At 43.1% G+C, this 23,327-nt stretch overlaps 1 protein-coding gene across 2 annotated transcripts in view; it reads left to right on the plus strand.

Moving 5' to 3' along the window:
• The window catches only part of nkain2 (sodium/potassium transporting ATPase interacting 2), a 43,074-nt gene extending 20,328 nt beyond the window's left edge, over positions 1 to 22,746 (plus strand). The window contains exons 2-7 of one of the 2 annotated variants that reach the window (XM_029849431.1): positions 786 to 923; positions 1,044 to 1,124; positions 7,961 to 8,161; positions 15,133 to 15,193; positions 18,129 to 18,210; positions 20,542 to 22,746. In XM_029849431.1, the coding sequence (XP_029705291.1) occupies positions 786 to 923; positions 1,044 to 1,124; positions 7,961 to 8,161; positions 15,133 to 15,193; positions 18,129 to 18,210; positions 20,542 to 20,551 (573 nt within the window). In that variant the 3' untranslated portion in view covers positions 20,552 to 22,746. Of the gene's footprint in view, positions 1 to 785; positions 924 to 1,043; positions 1,125 to 7,960; positions 8,162 to 15,132; positions 15,194 to 18,128; positions 18,215 to 20,541 lie in introns of those variants that run through there. The other variant, XM_003971554.2, reaches the window with a different exon arrangement.
• The last annotated feature ends 581 nt before the right edge of the window (positions 22,747 to 23,327 follow it).

Consider the following 23,327-nt stretch of genomic DNA (forward strand, 5'->3'; position numbering starts at 1 on the left):
GGCCCTATGGGATGTTTTAATAACTATCCCAAATCAAAGGGGTTGGCACATACACCTTTTTCCTTCCCAACACATTTTTGTTTGAACATGACTTATTGTGGGTTTGCTTGTGTGTGTGTGTGTGTGTGTGTGTGTGTGTGTGTGTGTGTGTGTGTGTGTGTCAGCTGTAGTGAAGACTGTTTAGATTATTGCTGATGGAAGAGGGGCCCCCAGAGGGCCTCAGTAATGGGCCGGGAGGCCTTTCACTCCTTCAATGGCTCGTTTGTGGGGGGTGTCGATGAGAACATAAAACGCAGTTTTATAGAAATCTCTTTCTCTCACTTTGTTACACACACACACACACACACATACACACACACACACACACACGCACACACACACACACACACACACACATGGCAGCTCATTGTGGTGCCAGCTGAGCCCAGTGTGTGCAATAACAGCTGGTGTTGTCAAGTGCAAGCACAGCAGACTTGCCCTGACATGTGATTCACACATGGGTGGATGCACTCCTGTGATCTCCCCACACATGGGACGTGTGTCATAAGTATCCCCAATAGTTCAGAAATAGTGTTTTTATCCTATGTCGACACGGTGGGTTTTGGTTTTTTAAGGCAGATCAACAGCTATTTCAAATTAGCAGGAGTGTGAGACTGATCACAGCTTTCTCGCCATCTTCCATCTCGCCTGCTCTTTAACTGTGAAAATCCACTTCCCTGTGAAAAAGGAACCGCTCCAGTCCCCCGGCAGGTTGGTTCTCACCCATTCCTCCTCTTCCTCCTCAGGTCAGCGTGTTGGAGCGCCAGGTGATAGATTTTCTGGGCTACCAGTGGGCTCCCATCCTCACCAACTTCCTGCACATCATCGTTGTCATTCTCGGCCTGTTCGGCACGATTCAGTTCAGGCCGCGATATGTCACCGGGGTGAGTTTGACGCGCACGCAGGCAAGATTCAAGTTGACTTCAAATTCCTGTGAGCTCTGTCAGAAATCTTGTTCGTGTGTTTTCTGTCCAAATGCAATGATCGATGGTCTGTCTCCGCAGTACGCAGCCTGGCTGGTGATGTGGATGACCTGGAACGTTTTCATCATCTGCTTTTACCTGGAGGTCGGAGATCTGTCCAGGGTAAGGAAGTATTTGTTTTAAGGCTTTCACAAAAGGGAGACCGGGGGACATCACAGAAACTACGGCCCCGTCTGCACCTTCTCGCCGCAGCACAAGGGTGTGACTTCAGATAGAGATCTGGGCTCCTCTAATTGACATATTGACTGAAAACAGTGAAGCACCAGAATTAGCTGTGGGGTTTTGGTCACTATCAGCCCTAATGAACCACTTACTGTTTCTCATAGATAATAGATGGCCTCACCCTCTGCATGTTTAATGGAAAAGTCCTGAAATTTTGTAAAAGTTTGTAGTTGTGATGGAGGTAAGGAAGCTGTTTAATGCTGCTTGTTCTAATTCCCGCTGGCGTTGGTCACTTAGACTATGAAATAAGACAGAAATAGTCTTCTCTTAGCTGCACTTAATTGTCTGTAGACAGAAAAGTAAAGGCAAATAGAACTCAATCAGCCTTTTGCATCAAAGCTAAATGCAGTTTCACATATAGCAACATTTCTGCCATTTACAGAAGATCTCACCGGGATTCATTTAGTCTAAAATAATATTCAGCTTTTTCTCTTTTTCACAAATCTGCTACCGGCTGATCTGCACACCGTGTTCCCTGCTAACACGCGGAGAGCTCAGCTTACTGTTTTTAGAACTTTCAGACAGAGAAATAGGATCTTCAGTGTTGCTTCTCAACCTGCATGTAGGCTTCAGGGTAATGTATCATAATTAGCCCGTGTTTGTCCTCGCTGACTGCTGACTGAAGGGGAATTGTTTGTGAATATATAGAGACGAGAGGAGGAACAGTAGAGACTGGAGGGGGAAACTGGTCTCTGGTGAGTGATGAGTTCAGTCAGAGGCTGAAGCAAACAAACACACAGCCTCTGTGCTTGTTGTGGCTTATTAGCTTACAAATGAAGCTCAGTAACTTATTGGTAGCATGTATTGGGTGGTAAACCTCACTGATCCCCTGGTCAAAACTGTTTAATAATGCAATAATGTCTACATGGGTACAAGCACAGGTTGTTAAACATGTGAAAGTGGGAGGATCACTGATTATTTTTGCATTATTTTTAAATACGAGCCTGCTTACACTTTGATTTGTCCTGGACCAGGTTTTCCAGGACCAGCAAAGAGGAGTTGTACTGTTCTAGAAATGTTCAAGCCTCTGCAGATTAACAAATCACCTTGTTACTGGGGGGATGGAAATGCAGTCCACAAGCTTCTGATTCAACAAAACACTGAGTAATGGCCTCCCTGTTATCGGCAGCATGCCGCTGAGGCTGGCTTTGTTCCTCGTCAGCTCCTCATCAACAAATCAGATCATTTTAGCTTGAATTTCATGTTATCGAGTCAACCCAATTCAACTTCTTTAATCATCAGACAGAGACTGTGTCAGTAGCTCTTTACACATACAACAAACAAAATGCCTCAGTTTAATCTGAAAATCTCTCTATTTCTGTGTTTTTTTCCCACTCTTAAATTATCTGATGATACACAAGCTGCAGAATCTGAATTTCAAAGTTAAATAATCAGATTAATGGTACTAAAGCGTACCAGTATATAAGAATATTATTATTTCAGGTTTATTTAGCAACAAGAGTGGAATAGCCGGTTAACATCTTTATCCACTACCTGCTGTCTAATCACATGCCGCAGATGTTGAACAGCTTGGTTTCATGACTAGAACGGCTTTCTTGAAACTCACTCAAGGGCAAATCATCCTTGACCCAGTTATTGAGCGAAGGAGGGGGGTCATAATTTCCGCCCACCCCTTTTCAGATTCGCCAGCTGTTATTTGGGAACAGATCTATCACCTGCCAAGGCTTATTTACTGACCTGAAGGGTATTATCACACCAGGCTGTGTATGGAACCAGTAGGGCTGCATCCGAGTCACAACAAACAGACTCCTGGAAACATAAAATAGCAAAGAAATATCTGCTCTGTATCTGATTTTTGGCAGGAAATTCGTGATTTTAAAGATTTCTCGTTTTAAACCTGCACCTTTTCATGGAAAAAGGACTAAAGAAAAGCAGAATAAATGCTGATTTTGCATCGTTTTGTATTTGCAACTTCCTGAGACTGTTAGCATTAGCATTTAATAGCCACTTTTCATCATCCACTTATTAATGATTCAAAGAGCTTATTGATTAACTCTGCTGTCCTCAACTAGACACGGTTAACATTACGCAATGATATGGAATGCTGTCCCCAATGATGTGCATTGATTGTCGTGTTGAGCAGATAATCTGGTTTGCTGCAGCTGTCTCCATCTCTAGTGCTACAGCTAACATTAGCAGCTGCCTCAGCTCCGTCTGTGCCAAGAAGATAAACCTGAAGAGAAGGTGATTTATTTCCCCTGCTTAGCCTTGATTTCGTTGTTCCCCCTGAACTGGGTTGGAATAACTCAGTGATACTAAAATCTATTAATCTTTTTTTGTTGCTTTCTGGTGTCAACTCCTCGTTTCTTGCTCCCTCTTTCACTCTCCCTGTGTGTTTCTCCTCTTCATCTCCTCTGTACTACCCTCCTCTCCCTCTAATCACCTCCTCATCCTTTCTTTTTTTGCAAAGCTCCATCCAAATCCAAGCCTCATTCAACTTCTGCCTCACTCACTTCCACATTCACACATCCATTTCAGGCTCTCCTTTCCTCCATATTTATTTATTTAATCACACCCTTGATGCAGTTGTATGGTGGATTAAAGGTGAATATGCCGCAACATATGTTTGTCTATAATACCCCTTGTCTGGGGCAGCAGGTCAAAGGTCATAATGCATCAGATGCCACTCAGATTATGTCTAACCTACAAACTGTTCCTGAATAGTTTGTTGAGGGTTTAAAACTGAAGCCCTGAATCAGGAGATCAGGTAGATTTTGTCGATGGAACAGCTACAATATGAGTGACGGCTCCGATGAGGCACCATTAGTATCACTTCACAGAACGCTGAGTGTCGGCGTTGAGTCGGTGGTATTGTCCCGCTCACACCTGCACTCAGTCAGTTACTCAACATTTGGTGAAAAAGTTTGGTTGACTGTGTAAAACCCATTTAATTCTCCAGGTAGTTTAACAGTTTTAGCAGAAATGAGATACTGGGGACTCCGATCGAGCTGCCTGGCTCATGTGAGCGCCACTTGTGACTCCTAGGAAGCCACACTTCTCCTGAATGTGTCGGGGATTTGTGTGTTTTCTGATTTAGTATTAAGGGACTAAACATTTGGTCTTTTTTTTGACGAGACTGCTTGATAAATCATCCCAGTCATGTTACAGCATTTTTACCTTCTACCCTGCCTTGGATGGGATTTTCTATCTAGTGTGTATCTCCCATCTTTATTGCCCCAGAGGCAAGATAAGGTGTGCAACCTGGTTTGCCAGTAATTTCAGCTTCCCCCAGAGATTCCTGCCTTATAGCAGTCAGCTCCCCAAACCCCCCAACCCCCCCAACCCCGTCAGTCACTCTTTCGCTATCTAATACAGCAGCAATAGCATGAAATTATTATTTCTAAGATTTCAGATGTGACACTCCTGATAGGTTTGGAGAAGAGCCCGGGGAGAGAGACCTGCCACCATGTTGCATACGCTCGCATTCCCATATTCAGCTCTCTCTTTCTCACACGCACACACAGACGCACACATAGAGAGCTGTCAGTAGGCCACTGTGGCATATGAAAGATGCAGCCACCCTCTGGGTGTTAGATGATGCACAGATACAGACGCACACCACACTCAGCTGTCACTCATTCACCGAGGAGGTGGGGTGCTGTGTAGGAGTGTTATCAACTTATTCCACATGCGCTTTTGCATACAGCACGTGTCCAAGTGTGCGACTCTGAGTGTGCGTGTCCTGTTTGTGTCTATCTTTTTACACTGCGAGCCTTGTAAAAAAGAGCGAACCTGCCATTTATTTTATCAGCCAGGGAAACAAAGCCAATGCACAACCAGCCCAGTGTTCTAGCCATCAGTTTTCAACACACAAACAGAGGTGTGATGGACAGAATTGTAACAGAAGGGAAAATGATGAGATGAGAGATAAAAGGGAAACTTGGAGTAAAGAGAAACGGGAGGAACTGAAACTAAAAGAGATTGAGGGTAGAGAGGACACAAATCGGGGCTGCACAGAGAGACAGAGGTTCATACCAATCCTCCTTTCTTCTTAGCTGAATGTTGACAGTGATGAGTAAGAGACCCTGCTCTGCTCTTCTTCCAGGACCTTCTCAGACAGAGGAGAAACAGCAGAACAGCGCAGCGCTGTAGGATTTCAGGCAGCACGCGATTGGTTGAAACCACCTTATACTTTTGCTCTGTTCGTTACATCCACATGGGTTCAGACATTCTATTTTTATTACCATTCTTTTGTGTAGACATAAAGATTTATTAAAGCTCTGGCGTATGACTGTTGTGGCTCATGTGTTTCTCAAAAGACCTAATTAACCCATTCAAGGCGTAAATTAGCCTCCGCCTTCTTTATGCAGCTGTGGAACCCATCTGGCACATACGTTGGTACTCGCTCATAATTGGCCCTGAAAGAAGGAAGGAGGACGAAATGCTCATGTCGAGGTATTTGCCTGAGGATGGTAATGGCCTAGGAGTGGTTAAGGTCAGGCCTGAGATCTGTTAAATTTTCCACACATCGCTTCACATGCATGTGAAATCTGTAACCCCCCCCCCCCCCAACCAATCTGATAGGGACAGAAGTGCTTTAGGCATTCTGGGTTAAGGCCTGAACTGAGACCCATGGGAAATCACAGCAAAACAATATACAGTGATGCACCGTGACTGATGATATTGGGGTGAAATAGAAGCTGTTGGACACACAGAGAGAATGATGGAAATATAGAGTACGTTGCAGGTGGAGGCTGTGTTTAATAGACTGAATAATTGACTTTAGAAGGAAGGAATCTCAGGCTGTGGCTTCTGTGTTTTCTTTGGTAGGTTTTTTGAAAGGGAAGAGAAGGAAAAACAAGCGCTTCTACATCTGGTTTTTTTTGTGCCTTTGCCACATTTTTCTAATTGTTAGTGTTGAAATAGAATCATTTTTTCACAAGCGGTTTTTGTTTTAATTTTTAGTTTCATACTGAGCTGCTTTTGTCCTTATTTTGAGTCTAAATTGCCTTCATGTAGTCCTGTAAGCACATTACTTGTTGTTGATCATCAGCTCCTTTGGAGGAAATGCCATCTCTCCCCCCTCCCCTTTGTCTCTCCCTCTCTTGGGAGACAAAGACAAAGGAAAACAGAGAAGTGGAAAATGAAGGGTAAATTCAGAGAAGGAGGGAGAGCAGGGCGAGGAAGAGGAGGAAGAGGAAGAGGTCAAGAGAAAGGCACCCGAAAAAACAGATGTGGTTCAATGAAGCAGCACTAGCTCACAGCTGGAGACAAAGACCCGAGAACATGAGTGATTGATCCTCAACCAAACTAGAAGATGTGGGTGTGCGAGCTAGACAGAGAGAGAGAGAGAGAGACTATGACAAACTGAGGTTAGAGAGTGAGAGAGACAGAAGAAATGGAATTTACTTGCAGATCCACACACATAATCATCTTCCACAGATCCTCAATCTGATTCACATATTAATCCAGCCGGTATTTCTGTTTGAGGTTACAAGCTCAATCTCCAATCCCTCCCAGTGCAGATTAGGATCTGAACATTATGCTGCAGCTCTGATGCTGAATGAATTCCAGAATATAACATCAATGCATTGGTACCGGGAAGCCATTTCATTCTTTTCCACTGGCAGGTGACTTAAGGTCTGCCTCAGATCCTTTGTGCAGGATGTCAATCTGTTACATACATGTAATTAATGCGATCAGTAAAGAATGGGTGTTTTCTTTGATACTAGTCCTCATTCTTTATTTTACATGCTGAGACCTCACTGAAAAGAACTTTTATATCCATCAAAATATATTCTTTTCCCTGAAATAAGAGAATATTTCATAATTAGTCGCTCTTTTTTCACGAGGAAGATGCCAAATTTGGCTATTCACTGATAATTACTTCTGTGTTTGTGTGTTTATTTGAGGGGACTCATTAGAAACTCAATTATAGAGACTGCAGTGAAATTATGCCCACACACACACACACACACACACACACACACACACACACACACACACACCAGAGAAAGACAGGGAGCCATGAATGGGAAAAAAATATTTTAAAAAATGAGGTGAAGGGGAGAGAGACAGCTCAAATGAAAGGAGGGGATGAGTGATAGATGAATGGAGACAGACGACAGAGAGAAGTGAGAGAGAAATTTAGAGATTTCACTCATTAGGAATGGCAGTAAACAAGAAGCGAGGACATTAATCTGAGCTTTGCGCTAATGAGGCATTTGCTCATTATGCAAAAAAGAGGGTGAAAGAAGAGAGGGCACAATGAATGATAGTGGGGGTGGAGAGATGAGGGGTGATAGATGTTCATGTAGGGGGAAGAGAAGCGGGACAGGTGAAGTACGAGTATGTTGGTCGCATCAAATCTGCTTACTGTCTCCAGCAAGTTTATGAAAGTTGGCGTCCAAACTTTCCAGGACTGAAATTGGTCCAGGGGGCCAAGCGCTAAAGCACAACATAAGAAGTCCATTTCAGCCTTGACAGCGGGATCTCCTCTTCTTCATCTTCAATCATCATCTGTGCTTGAAGATCCAAAGCTGAGTCTCCACCCTCTCTCTGCCCTCATCCCTCTCCCTCCTTTCTCGCCGCCTGTGTTCAGATCCAGCCAGAATGATCCCAGATGATTGGAAGCAAGAGACTGAGACTTAATTTTAGTCCTAGAAAAAACCCTCTCAGATGTCAGGGTGACGTAATGCTTTTCATCTAATTTGCTTATGATCTGATGCTGATGTCGACTCCCTGTCCCCTCTCAGGATTCTGACCTCGTCTTGACCTTCAACCTGTCCATGCATCGCTCCTGGTGGATGGAGAACGGCCCAGGGTGCAGGGTGACGCCAATCAGCCCTCCCCCGTCTTGGGCACCCGAGGACCACAGATATATATCTATATCTGGCTGTTTGATGGATTTCCAGTTCATCGAGGTGGCTCACTCCTCGCTGCAGATCCTCCTGGCTGTAAGTGTTTGAGCTCCTCTAAATGGTTCTCACTCGCAGGCCCGTTGTAGGTGCTCAGCTTATATATCAGCATTAGGAGATTCCTGTCATTAATCTGGATTTATGGAGTAGTTATGACTGTAGGGGGCAATTATGCTCATCTCAGTGTGGTTCACATGAGACTCTTGAATATGGGATGTTTTAAAGTTTTGAATCAGGGTTTTAATCAAATTATTTGCCCTTTTTGGGCTAAACCAACCTGCTTTTGATGGCTAGCCAGCATTTGACAAAACATTTGATACTTTTATATTCTTCTATGAGCAGTAAATTCTGAGGAGGAGGAATGTTTAAAATGCTAACATTTGTCTGTTGAGGTAGGTTAATGTTGCCAATTTTAGGATACTATTTTAGCTTCTATTAAGTTAAAGCACCCTCATCGTTGTTGAATAATTTATGTATATTCCATCAGAGCTGGGTTCTCTATCCCAGTTTTGCCTTCCTCTTCCTGTCTTCCTGCCAAATGCTCTCTGCATTTCTTCTCCTCCACTGTCAAATTGCGATTACAAGCCGGATCAAAGAAAGCAGCACAGAGGAGATGTAAAGGCTGCGAATGAATGATGCGCTAGCAGAGATGTAGGTAGCGAGGCAAACAAACCAGTGCTTTAATACGAGCACCTGCGCCCTTCCATCATCAGGAAAGGGAGAGAGGGTAGTGGAGTGGTGCAACCTCCTCCCCTGGGTTGGCAGGGCCGTCGCTGTCCCGCTGCCCCTCGCGGTGAGCTCCTTGTCAATCGATGACGGTGCTTATAGTGTGGCCGACCGCCAAGCCGACATGTAGCTGGCTGCTGCAATTAATGGGTGGAAACACTGTCATGCTTGGCTGTTGCGCAGACGCAACAGACTGGACCGTCCGCTGGCTCCGCTGTCATTGGTGAACCACTGGCGTGGTTTTACTGGGGAACTGGTACTTAGCAGCTCCGACTGGTTTGCTGCCTGTTTCATGGTTACCTAGCGTCCATTTTGAAATTAGTAAATGGCTGACGTTTCAGCCTTTTCATCACGCCGTGTTTGCCTCCGTTTGGTTCGTTTGCTTGCTGTGTGATTTTTAGTTCTTGATGGTAACAGTCAAAACCATTAAAGAAGCGCTCATGTTAATATTGTTGCTTAGTCTTGTGGCAGACATATATACAGTATATAAGTGTCGGCCAGGGGCACAACTGGTCGGCCATCGCCATGGTAACTAAAGGGGAGAATGAGAAGCTTGTTCAGGGTGAGGTTTATCAAGCATAAACAATCTCTAACAGAGATATAAGAGGCCGGTTAAAGAGGGGCAGCTGACAGTAAACCTTTTATCACATCTGGAAGGCTTTTCTTTCCCCAACCTAATCAACCTCCTGCTAACAGACTGATTAGTTATCAGCTGATCTGATGTCGGTCAGAAAGGACACGCTGCACTTTTTTTTTATCACTCAAGCGTTTCATCTCAGCGGAGTCGGGCCAGCAGCTCTGTGCCAGTAACAATGCTTCGTGGACGCAGGCCCCGACCTCACTGAGCTCATTCTGTGTCGAGTTTCCAGCTTCCTTTGCCGCTACATGAAACGGTTGAATTTGTCTCTCCACAAAAACACGGGACACGTGGGTATTTCTTCACACTTTGGTGCACAGATCTAAGCTTCGGCTTGACTTCTCAAGGGAGAAGGATTGTTGACAGATTGTGTCATTACAGCTTTTTTTCCCAGCTTTTCGCTACTTGCTAATAGCACAAGGGGAAAAACACTCTTCACACGCACACAACCACGCATGCACACATAAACACACATCTAAGGTGAGGCTTCCAGCTGCCTGTTTGTTTTAACATGCCAGCAAGTACACAATGATTAGTCATTAATAGGGTTTTAAAGCCGACTACAGGAACCAATCAGCGCAATCACCTACTGTTGTTGTTGTTGTTGTTGTCTCTTATCCATTTATCCATTTATATTTGGGGTGGAAGTCACGTGAACGTCCCTGCTCTGCACACAGTTGAATAATCCTGATACCAAAATGTCATGATGAAAATTATCATCAAGCTATGCTGCACGCAGCATCTATTAGCAAGGACTCAACAGTTTACAGACAGAATATACACCGATTACTAGATACGCAGTGGTAATGAACAGCATCTCCCCAGAGGTAATATGTTTTCATTCCTGAGGACCTTAGGCTGGCACAGTCAACGTACCTCATCCAAAGCTGTTTGTAAAGCTGGGTAACGGCCTTTTCTCACTCCACATCATCAAATGAACCTCAGTGAGATAATGAGTCAGACAGAGCTGGTTCCCCTTCTCTGAATCATCAAATAGAATCATTTTCTGAAGGTTTTTGTGTGTTTGACACTGATGATGCCAAAATGAGCTGAATTTCTACTATCTGCTGCACTGCCTGTAATTTTAGCCAGCAGTGCAATAATTTTAAAGTCCCCACCCCAACCATAAGGAGCTAATATTTATGGTGTGGAAGAAAACTAGAAGAGTGTCCTGGGTTGCTCATTTTGAAAGTGAAATAGACTCATTAGCATATAAAGTGTATGATTATTTTCATCTTTCCTGCCTATATTGAATGTGACGTTGTTGTTGTTGTGTGCGTACACGGATGATGTTTGGGGTCAAAATGTATTCATGAAAACCAGCAGATTTGTTTTCAAATTATTCACAGATTGGGATCTTTCAGGACTGAGACTAATGAGAAATAAGCGTGAATCAGTCAAGTCTTCCATTGTATTTTAGAGCGCTGATATATAAAACAAAACTCTATTAATTCAACCACATTTGAGGTTACATGTGACTACAAGTGTTAATATAAAGAATTTCTAATAGAGAAGCAATGACCAGACGGTGAGAGGCCACTATAGGAGTGTAGCGATTGAAAGGGTTGGGTAAGGATACGGGTTTATATCTAGCTGTTGCATTCAATATTCCCAAATTTGGTGTCAATTGAGAAAATCCTGTTGGATTATTTGATATTTTAGTGGTGGCACCATGAACCAAAACAGAGCATGTAGTCAATTAGCTGACTAAGTTGTGTGCAAGCTTTATTAATAACTCACAGCCCAGCAGAGGTGTGCAACTATTTGCATGCAACACGTGGCTAAAGATAATTTACAGGATAACGAGTGCATGAGGAGGAATCTGCAAAGCCACACGCCAGTGGGAAGTCTGATAACTGCAGCAGAGTTTATCAATGTGCACTTTAGAGCGTGCAGTACTAATATTTTTATCCTCGATTCATTAAAATACATAATGGAGTCGGGTATAATGCATACATGATGATTAAACTATGATGAGAATAAACTGATGCATTTTTGGGATAGAAACCAGGTTTAAAGTGAATTTAAGTGACGCACAACTCTGGTAATTAAGCGCTCTGACTCCAGTTGATTGAAGGCCCAACCAGACGGGAGCTGCTTATTTTTATTTGTCTTTCATAATTCATATTTTGCCGCTGCTAGTCGCGTACGCTGCAAGAAAAACAGCCCAAACACATTAAAATGAAAGTGATCTGTCACACTTATTGTTTGCGGCACGAGGTGATTTTATTTTTGCCTGGCTGACGAAGCCTTCTCATCTCGCCGAATAAAGCGACCACACGGCTGCTCGAGCGGTCGTCTTAGCGCGGGAATTGATCCAATCCGGTAAAGGTGACATGTGCGGCGTGGTGGAATCTGTCTGCGGCGCAGGCGGCTCTCTCGTTAGAGATTAATACCTTTTCTCCCCACTGACTCGAACATCCAATACAAATGAGATTATCGCACAGAGGAGATAACGGCGCCACAATTAAAATGGCTCCCAAATATTCAGATAGTTGCGGGGGGTGAAAACCGAACGTGAAAGAATTAATTATAAGTCAGATTGATGCCATGATCTCCTGGACTCTTTGTCTTGCACCTTTTTGGCAAACCCGGAGGGAGGCCAGGGGGTGGCGCCAGCGCTTCCCTCCTCCTCGCCGCCGCCGCTGGTGGGGGGCGAGCTGCGTCGCCGGGTGACCGACCTTTAAGCGTCCACCTGGTGGCATCTGTTGGGCTTCATTCATTTTGGAAATGTCCTCATCGGAGCGGATCGACATTCGGCTAATGTCTCCCAGTCCTCCTCTCAGAACTTCAGGTGTTTTCAAAATATCATTTAAGGGCTCATTTGGGCCAATTTGGGGAGAATTAGGATCCACCGACCTTTTTATCTCAGGTGCTGATGATTAAACACTGACTTGAATAAATCTAAATGTGCTGATTTGGCATTTTGGCCGTTTGTGGATTATATTAAAAAAAAGTGCATTTAATTGGATTTCGATTAAACGGTTTGGACGGGTGAAAAATGAGCCAAGAAATGACTCATTAAGCTTTGATGTAGATCCAAGATCTTTATTTTCAGGGGACTGCAGGGACTGCACCCTCCATTACCCTCTTGCACCTGCGATGACGACGACCTTGATAGTTCCAGTGGGTCAGATTTGGCGGCATCTACTGGCCGTAATTGAATACCTGTCCCCAGCCGCCTCCCTTTTGAGGGCTCCACTATCTCATTTCCACTCGTCACACTGAACATCTTCCAGGTTTGATGTCTAGGTAAACCCTAATCCACGGATAAAAGGTTGGGAGCGGCGTCTGCCCGAGGAGCGCTTGCTCGAATCGAATGCATCCAATATGCCGAGAGACGCTTCAAAGCAGGAAACGTTTACAGCAAACTGCGAGTAAAAGGGAAGAAATGAGTGCGGCTACATCCCCTCATACCTCCGCACTTTCATCTTTATTGATACGCCGTTAATAATTCATCAGCTTATCATAACTTTCAGGCTGCGTTAAGTGGATTTGTTGATAGAAAAACAACAGTTGAGGCGGCTGAAATAGTGAATGCCATTAAATATTCATCGACCAATAGATGACAGCACACAAAATTAAAATTTTAATAATTCAAGGGACAATTAAAGCAACTAAGCAATTATTATTCATCATTAAACGTGACCGGGACAAACGAACAAGACTTAGCAGGTGATGCCACGGAATTCTTTTACCGGTAGTCTTTATTGGAATCCAAATAAACCCGGCAATATTTGAAATGAAAATAGGAAAAACTTTGTGAAAGTGTCTATAAATCAGCATCGGGAGCACTTTGGGTCCTGTAGAAATGTTCCAGTTAACTGAAAAGTCCAAATGGCGCCGACTCAAACCTGCAGAACTCCGACTATAAATAACACGTCAGACGTCTGTGGAAAATATTGGCTTTTTCTGGACTTCTTTGCATCGCCGGGCGATATAATCAGCCTTATTGTAAGCAGGATATGATGGACACATGCGGCAACAGCAACAACTTGAGTTTCCAGAATATTAACAGGATATTGATGTGCAGAGATGCGCACCGTCTCTCGGTTGATCAAATGCGTTGGGTTGCAGGGTGCTGAGTGCACCCAGTAGTCATTTTCAGAGGCAATGAGCCTGCAGAAGACAGAGCGGGTTCAGTCGTTATCACCAGTGACAGAATACACCACAAACCTCCACGCACCTCTTTAACAACGCTTCCACTTAATTGTGGTTGAAGTGGGTCCAAACACTAAATCAGTTCAGCTGGAAAGGCGTCGGAGGGCAGGCAGCCTGAGGTCACGTTCGAAATTCCACACGAACACGTCTTGTTAAAGTGCCGTCAGTTTTGGTGAAGACTTGGATTTGAAGTTTTGGCCTCTTTTGGCACTTTTTTAATGCTCCCCTCTGACCCCTCTGTTGATTTTCTCACCAGCGCTGCAGAGAAAAAAAGACTTTTCCATCTTAAATCCACCTACCAGTATTGAATTTGGTACAGCGAGGGGGGATAATGAGGAAATTGTCATGTGTAGGAAGAGAGAAAGGAAGAAGGAGGGAGCGGTCCTTTTGGGGTTGATCATTATTTAGACTAAATGAGGTCGAGACCTTGAGATATACGCTGAATCTCAAATTGCTCACACTTGCAGCAGGCCCCCGTGTGTTTACACGTCCTTGCAGCTGATGGAATGTCAGCCAGGTCTGTGTCTTCTTTACACACTTATGGACTTGTTTGAAGAATAAAGCCGGTTATTTTCAGTTTCATATGTTGCCTGAGAGTTTATCTTGACACGTAATCCTCCGTCCGTCCCTGCTGCATTCGTGGCTCCCACTTCCATCGGTGCAAGGGTATTAAGACGTTAACACACCTCACTGCCTCCTTGCTCCAATCAGACATTTTTTGATTGTCGCCTTGGAAACAGAAAGCCAATAGGACAGGGGACCAGAGAGCGAAGGTAGCGTTATGATGTGGACAGTTTCCTCACTGTCCAAATGCTGCAAACACACACACACACATGTGCATTTAACATTTACAGCACATGCACAACAATAAATAAACAAATACAAACAGCAACACATCATTATTTTTCCAGGGGTTCCATATTTTTCCAGGGTTGTTAATGCATCAGGCGCAGCCTTACCCGAGCAACATCTCTGCGTTTTGCTACAACAAAAGCTCTGTCGGAGTGGGTGGCAGTGTGTGGGCTTCAATCTGGCGGTGGCAGCAAAATAGGGAACTATCTGCCCGAGCATCGTGTTAGAAAAGCAGAAGAATTAGCTGAAAAGTCATTTTCGGTGATCGATATCGGACTGATGTGATCCCTCACTAACGGCAGTCTCTTCACGCTTTTGTGAGAGGATTTCTCTTATTAACAGGATATCTCTAAAACGGAAAGTTTAGCGCAACCTTGCATTCGTCATTGAAGGTGTGTGCGCTTGCTTGTGTGTGTGTCCATCGTCTCTATAGCTCTATTTTGGTGAGTAAAGCGGCACAAAATAGAGCGCCGTTCTGCTCCACTTACACGAACACCTGTTTTATCTCTTCCAGCTATCAGTTTGAGGCCTGCGCTTCTACTGTTATAGCTGTCTGTCCTCTCCATACCTGTCTACCTCTTCATCTGTCTACCGACATAAAGCAGTAATCAAAGCTCTGTCTTTGTGTCTCCAGTTGATGGGGTTTATCTACGCCTGCTATGTGGTCAAGCTCATTTCAGAAGAGGAGGACAGCTGTAAGTACACGGTCACACATGCATGTACACATTTCGTCTTTCTGCAGCTGCGTGAGCATTTGCTACGCTGCCCTTTGTCACCTTTCTAGCTTTATAGTCTCCCTGCAGTGCTGTAGGATCTGTAGAGAAGCTATAGCTGCTATTTGTGGGCCGATGCTGTACTGTGGCGGCATGAAGACGCGGGCTGGAGTGAGCCTTTATATAAAGCTTCCTAGTTTAACTTGGCTGACATACAGTTGCACAGTTTTCTTTTTTACCCTGTAAAAGCTTCCCCAATGACCTGATCAAACTTTGCATGGCCTGCGTGTTTGTCTGGACACTTGGAAACTAAAAAATACCGAACAGTTGCGCCAACAGTCGCGTGAAGCCTACTGTTAAAGCTGTGGCTCTAATCAGAAAAAAAGTCAATTTGAATAGTTAATTTAGTGACTTAAAGACTGTAGAGGTGGTTGTGGTTCTTCTATGCCTCTTGTTCTTCTATTGACCTCTAGATTCAACCTATAGTGCATACCACAGTAAAAGATAGAGAAGAGGGATAAGAAAACTAAATCATCCTTTCATATATAATTGGCCCATAATAAATCTTTCATATATAATTCCTTTGGTTTTCAAACAGTCCATATAAATAAAGTTTAGGTTTTTAATCCAACAGACTTGTACTTGCACATGAAATGCTAATGCTAATTGGGTTAAAAGAGGCCATTAACCAGAGGCCATGGGTTTAGGTATTCCATTAAAGCAGCCAGAGCTTTTCAGAATCAATACTGAAGCATGTCTTATTCAACAGTAAATTAAGGATGCTGTTTGATTGGACATAAATATTGAGAGTGAAATTAATGGGGGCTGCAGCAGAGGGAAGCGTATGAAAGCAAAGAACTCAGACGTTTTCCTGCCTTCTTCTCTGCCCAAAGCAAATTAGAGATTGAATTGATGAGTCTGAGTGATTTCTGTCTGTGAGCTTCTCTTTTAGTGGAGTGTAATTATGCTTCACTGGATCCTTTTTTTTTAACATTGTAGCGAGCATAGCAATGACAGGAAACATGATATACCACTCACCTGGCTAATTAGTGATATTGTTTGGCATGTCAGCGATGCATATTCTCCTGCTCGCAGGGTGGCAGATGAAAATAATAATTTTTGACTAGCCAGGACAGTAGTGAAGTTGTTATGTCATGTTTTCACTGCAATTTAATCTGATTAAAGGAAAGGGTAAATCAATTTTGAAGCATCTGTATAAGGTTACTTGTGGTGAAACAAGCGTGCGGTGGGAATTTCAAAATAAAAGCATGCTTTAAAGATGTCGAGGGAGATTGCTTTTCACTTATTCAAAATTGCCCTGTTCGGGTAGAGTATTTGTGGTCTAATGTCCAACATTCCAAAATGATAATCAGATTTTAGCAACATTTGTGAGAAAAAAATAATAACAGCCGCGTGGGCTCTTTGCTGTCTTTTTTCCAGGAGCATCAAATTTGATTAAATCACACTCTCATTTTCCACACAACAAAAAAGCTTATTTTTTTCCCCTACCGATTGCACAACCTTAATGGACTCGCTGCTGATAAATGTACTAGAGATGGGTGTGCTTGTTTGATACTTTGGTGTTTCCACTGTGGGAAGAACTCTATGCTAATGCGCTCAGGGAGACTAAACAATAATCAGGGCGCTTTGTTCGCAAATGCGCCTTGGGTGAAGAAGCTAATGCTCACAGAGGACCGATGAAGATTTTGGGCTGCTAAGAATGCTAATTACTCTGATAATTATTCCGTGTGTGTATGTGTGCGCGTGGTTGTATGTTGGGGGTTATTAATCATAATAATCAGTGTTATCAGTCTGGCAGCTACTGTCGGACAAACACTAATCAAATGCATCAGTCTCTGCCTACTGTAAGTGGAAGTGTTTAGCATCATTTTGTGAGCAGAAGCCATTAAACACCACCATAATTTGAATTATGTGCATAAAATTGGATTGCAGATATTCTTGAGGTTCCTCCTCTGAGTGAAAACCCTGCATGACTAACAGAGCAGGATCTTTAAACTGGGCCGCCTCAGATTGATAGGCAGCACGCTCAGTTGCAGGCTCCATTTCCTCTCGTGTTCGAAGGGTCGCACATGGGAGAGGCTCTGCTCTGAGTGTTTGACTGCAACATGAATCAGCAGGACTCCTGTGCCGCTCACAGGGAGCCGCTCCGCCACTGGGGGGATCTGGGACAGATCGCCGTATTGAGCCGAGCGTCCACAAAACGTTGCAGGAACTGAGCAGATTAACAAAGATCGCCTGTTCTGCCACACGCATATGGACAGACGGGCGGCTGTGTGTAGGCTCACAGCTGAGACCTGTTGCTGTGTTGTGAATTTTTGAAAGAGAAAACCCACATAAGGACAGTGAGCAGGACCCACACGCTTGGATAACTCTGCTCACTGTACTTAAGAAAAGGAAAAGTCTGACAACAAATCAGCATTTCAGATATTCAGACATGAAACTGCTATGAAAACAATCTAAACTTAGCTATTGTCTATCAAGGCATCATCTCTTTAAGAGACTGCTCTTCTGCTGCCTGTGGAAAGCCACCACATGCTGGCAGCTGCTGAAGGTCTGTGCAATTATTCAAGGTAAATTAAGAGTTACCGGTAAGTACAGTCTTAAGGCCTAAATACACTGCTCCATAAGACCTCCTCCTAAAAATAGCATTGCAGGGTTTTTTTTATTATTCTTTTTTGTTACAATTGAGGTTTAACATGAAGTGGTTTTGTGCTCCCAAACCAGATTAGCTGTGGAAAAAGCAGCAGTAAACTTTGTGTTTCTCTCACAGAATGTCCTTAATGAGACTTCTGTAGGTGTAAGAGTGCTAGTGCAGTGAATCATGCACGGTGGGAGGCTCCCAGCTGGTCATCATAAAAGCCGAATGATTCCTCTGACTGGTGCTGTGTTTGTGCAGTTGATTTTATAGGAGGATTTGACTCCTACGGTTACCAGGGGCCTCAGAAGACCTCCCATCTTCAACTACAGCCCATGTACATGTAAGTATATCACTGCTTACTTTATATTCACATCTATATATAAACATTGCTGATGTTTTTCATCAGAAACCCACATTGAGAGGTTTAAAGAGGGTGAAGAAAATGCAAATTTATGCAAAATCTCCAGTTAAATTTGTGCCTGAGCACAGGCGAGCATGCAAAGAAATGAGGTAGAAAGGTTCTAAGGAGAAAAAATGTGGATTAAATCAAACCGAGGATGATACTTGGCAGTGTTATGGTGCTGAAGGATCACAACTCTGAGGGTCATTTTCCACCTATCGCGTTAGCTGTGACTCAAACATGCCGCAGTGTTTGTACAATGCAGGCGACGATTCCAGGATCTTCAGCGCAAATTAGCGTCATGAAGGCTTCTTACTGAGAACATTCTGACCAAAATATTCTAATCCTGGTCATGTGACACTTCCTGACAGCATAAATAATAACGGCGGGGGTGAATAAAGCAGCCTGCCAGAACCATATTATACCAGGAGGCTGCTGATTTAACATTTATACTCCATCTTTTTTGAACTGTGAATATTTTGTACACCTTGTACAGCTGTATCTAGTGAACTCCTCTGCTTATTTATATTACATAGCCTGGCAGAATATGTTTACATAATGACTATTAAACTCATATGCATCATCTCTCCTAAGTCAATCACGCTAAACACCAGGAAACTCTAAATTCCCCCATCAGTTCAGTGTTTGCATCTCATCCTGTCCAATATAGCTTGAGGCCATTGATGATTCCGATGACAGGTGCAGGTGCTGAATCAGCACAATAATTTACCCAGATTTCACCTGTGATCAGTGCAGCAGGGCTTTCATCACTCTCCTCACAAGTGGCAAATAGGTGCTCCCCCGTGAAAGTTTCAGAAGCTGTTTTATAATTAGTTCTCAGACTGGGAGCAGAGTGAGAGGGACGGCCTGCTGTTGCTTTTCGCACGCCGAACTCTAGTTTATGTGGCTTTTTCTTAAGTCTGAAAGCACAGGTCAGAGTCCTTCAGCTAATCCTGGACTGGAGAGCCAAAACAATGGCGTGAAATGAACTAGAGACGGTCAGACAGCTCCAAATTCATCTCACTGTCTCACTTTGTCAAGTGGCACGCAAAAGCTACGCTGCTTAAAAACAACAATAGATGATATTGGAGACTCCAACGCAGAAGACAAGTGATCAATAACTGAGCCTAAGCAAACCAGAGCGAGGAAAGAAAGAGGAAAAATGGAGTTGAAGAGCAACAGGAGATAAAAAATAAAGTGTCAACCATGAAACAGGAATAAAGCGAACGCAATAAAAGGCTGTTCTGTAGTTTTATGTGTCCCCCGTGGACACCATAACCCAGATCATAAATCTTCAACCCCGGTAGAAGCCACAGAATAACACACATGGGAGACCGTGGAGCACCGGTGTGCATACGTGCACGTGCACATACATGCACATGCACATGCATGCGCATCAACATAAACAACACATGCACACAAAACCTTCGGCCATTAAAACCGCTGATGGACATCTTCCAAATAAATGTGCACATGCACACAAACGCACACACACACGTGCACACATGCACACATGAACATTATCAATATGTTATCATTATTCCACAGCTGTTGCTGTGTTTATTGTCTCTGGCTTGTAAAACCATTGAGGAAGCATCTCCTATCCCAGTGGAATTGCTTTGCAAAATACACACCACAAATATCACACACACACACACACGCGCGCGCACACACACACACACACACACACACACAAAGCTGGGAATTAGGTGTTTAACAGTTGAAAACTGAGGTAGATTCTGTTGTACAGAAATACAGAGAGGTTCTATCTAACGTTACATGTTCTTTACTTAATTAATTAATTAATTCTTTAATGAGATAATCAGCTTGATTTTTAACTGTTTGTTTTTTTACTGTTTTGTTGCTGATTGGTGTGAAAGCACTGTGTACACGGGTCTCCACTAGATATCCTGTAAAACATTACAATCTACACTGTAATTCAGTCTTTTCACCAAGTGAATCATTTCAAAGATCAGAGAATGATCAAGCAAATGCACCACCATGAATTTCATCATTTCTCCTGAAGCTTTTAATCTTTACTCTTCTCAGTTCTCACAATATACAGAACACAATCGACAGTTTCACCATCTTGCATGAGGGCTCTTTGTATGTTTCTTCTGAGGCTGTGTTTGCTTTTATCATGTCTCTGTTAATGAGTTGGAGAGTAATAGAGGTGATGGAATGTAAAAAAAACATTTGCTCATATTTTTACATGAAACAGGAGGCTTGATTACTGTTTTACAGAACCCTTCTCTTCTTCTCTTAATGCAGGTCAAAGTAAACCTGGGAGTTGAACCAAGAGCACTGCCTTACCGAGTCCCTCTGCTTAATATCCTCGACTAGTCCAAATGGCTTTTAACAAAATAACAATGACTGTACTGTCAGGAGGTACTTAGAGATTCTGACTTTCAGCCTAAAGAGCCACATTAGTTGCTTTTCCTGTTGGGCTCTCTGCAGTTTTTATTGGGTCTATTCCTGGGGAAATAGTGACCTCGTGTGGTTAAAGACAGTCACTGCAGGGGCCCCTACAGCATCAGCGGCGTTTTGGGTCTTGTGAAAGAAAACTCTCCTCCTGTGATGTGAGCATCTGCATTAAAAAGGAAACCAAAGAGGCCCAGACTCATTGGTAATATACTGACAAATGTCCTGATGGATTGAATTTACCCTCCCTAACTTCTGGATGTCTTTGAGACATTGGGATGTAGATGTACACAGCGGCTCAGCCATCCCTGGAGCTGTTTTCTCTTCGTGCCTGACTGTCTAGACTTCTGCAGAATGTCATTTTCTGATTTTTTGGTTTTTATTGCAAACAGTGTCAAAGCAAACATGGAAGTGGCAGGTTGGATTGAAGCAGGTATATATCAAACACTTTTTAAATTCAGCTTTTAATGGTAGAATGTTGAAGACCAGTGTGACACCTTCATACAGGGATTACATATGTGAATTTACACAGGCATACATCAAACACTCGTTCAACAGTTTTTATACTGATGTGAATCTTAATGTTTACAGTAGAGGGCAAATATGGCAGCACTAAAAGCCTGATCCGCTGACAGAGTTTCTATCTGCCTGCCCTCTGAAAGGGTATGAGGTGTTTTCTGCTGTATTGAGTTGTTGGAGATGTGTTGTTTGGTGTGTCTAAATATGATGTCTTCCGTCAAGGACATGCTAGCAGAGGTAGGTCAGTCAACAGCTTCCCATCCGCTTCCCCCCATTTATGCCTCTCAGTGTGCAACTTCAGCCCCTTTACACATTTATCAGGATTACATTTTTTTTTTTTAAATGAGGAGAAACCTGTTCTCATAAAAATGACACAAGATTGACCAAAAATCTTTCACGGGCGAAAAGACGCAGCCACGGCACTAATGACAATCACAGCCAGTTGTTAACCTGGACCTGGAATATGGCCCTTTTGAACCAGACCCGCAGAGGAGCCTCTGAATTTCAAGGTTTTTTTCTTTTCTTTTTTTTGAAGATATCATTTTCACTGGAGTAGGAAGAAGTGCCAGAGGAATCTTCAGCCCTCACTCCACAGACAAGGACAAACATGCCAGAGAAATGCCAGGATATTAGCACCTCATTGCACACATTTTGACATAAAGTGCCAACTGTTTCATCACACGAATATCTGCAGAGATGGTTTGTGCCCACCAGACTCAGACCAGTCTTATTCTGGATGCAAAAAAAAAAAGAAGCGAGATTTCCAGAAACGTGACTGAAGATGTACTCGTGGTGCAGCCACCAGAACAAACCCACCAGGCCTTTTCTGTGGGTGCAAACACTGGCTTCTCAAGGTGGGATGGACATTTTCCCTGCACGGAAATGATGGTTATATCCACCTTCTGTCAGTTCTCCTCATCGTTTGTGGCAAAATGGCGTGGGTTACGTTCAGAGCCGCCGCCCTGTGTGTCTCCGGGCGAGGAGAGAAACACCATTCTCTGTTTGCATGAGTTGTTTCTAAAATGTTGCGTATTTAATCTCATGCTGCGTGTGACTAACTAGCTAAAAACAGGAACTGTTTTTGTTCGTTGAATGCGCCTCAACTCTCTTCAAATGTGAACTTTGTGATTTTTCTAAGACAACAGTCTGAAATGTCCGCAGAATAAGCGAGTAAAATAGCTACCATGACAGAAAATGTAAAATGACAAAGTGTAACTTCTAGACGTTTTTTAATCACGTGGCCGTGTTTACTGTTTTTTCTAGTTGACTACTAATGTATGATGTTGTGTAAAAGTGGTAATACTGTGTTATATTTCTTTTAGATGTACAGTGTATTTGAAATGAGCTAGTGAGAGGAGGAGGGAGGAAAGAGAATTAGTTGCACTATAGTCTGCTCTTTTTACATTTAGCCTCCATCAGGACTGGAGACTCACTGACATTCTAGCACATTGTTAATTAGATTGCATTAATTTATGTTCAAATTACCAACTGATGCCACAGAGTTTGTGATAATAAAGGAAATTATGGCTGTTAAAGTGTCTTTTTTTTTTAAAACCTGTCATTACAGAAGCTAATGCTGTGAAACTTTCATGGAGGTTTAACTTTAAAAATACAGTTGGTGGTCTTATTTTTGTTATTTCTATTTGTGACCTTAGTTCTGGTGTGTGTGCGTGCATGCGTGTGTGTGTGTGTGCGTGTGTGTGGAGGGCTTTTACTGGAGTCACTGAGTCATCGTATCTCTTCAGGCGGTGGTGAACTGGACAACATGAACCCAGATCCCGGGCTGCTGCATATCCAAATCAGCCATAACATGGTCATTAGTTTGAACTCAAACACTTCATATTCTATAACTCCTCACCTTCAGAGTCGTGTGGTAACTCAGGCTTTGGTTACGTCAACAAAATGATCTAACATCTACAAACCTTTGTAAAAGCTGGTATTGTGAATTTTACCTTCAGGCATTATATCACATGACATACAGTATATACACTAAACTCTGACCATAGGAATTGTATTACTGTAAATTATATGAATCCCCAACCCTAAATATACCATAAAAGTAAATTCTACATTCACATAGGATTGTTTTTGGAATCCAGGTGATGCTCATAAATGTG

The sequence above is a fragment of the Takifugu rubripes genome, chromosome 16, assembly GCF_901000725.2.
Source record: "Takifugu rubripes chromosome 16, fTakRub1.2, whole genome shotgun sequence".
Classification (NCBI taxonomy): Eukaryota; Metazoa; Chordata; class Actinopteri; order Tetraodontiformes; family Tetraodontidae; genus Takifugu; species Takifugu rubripes.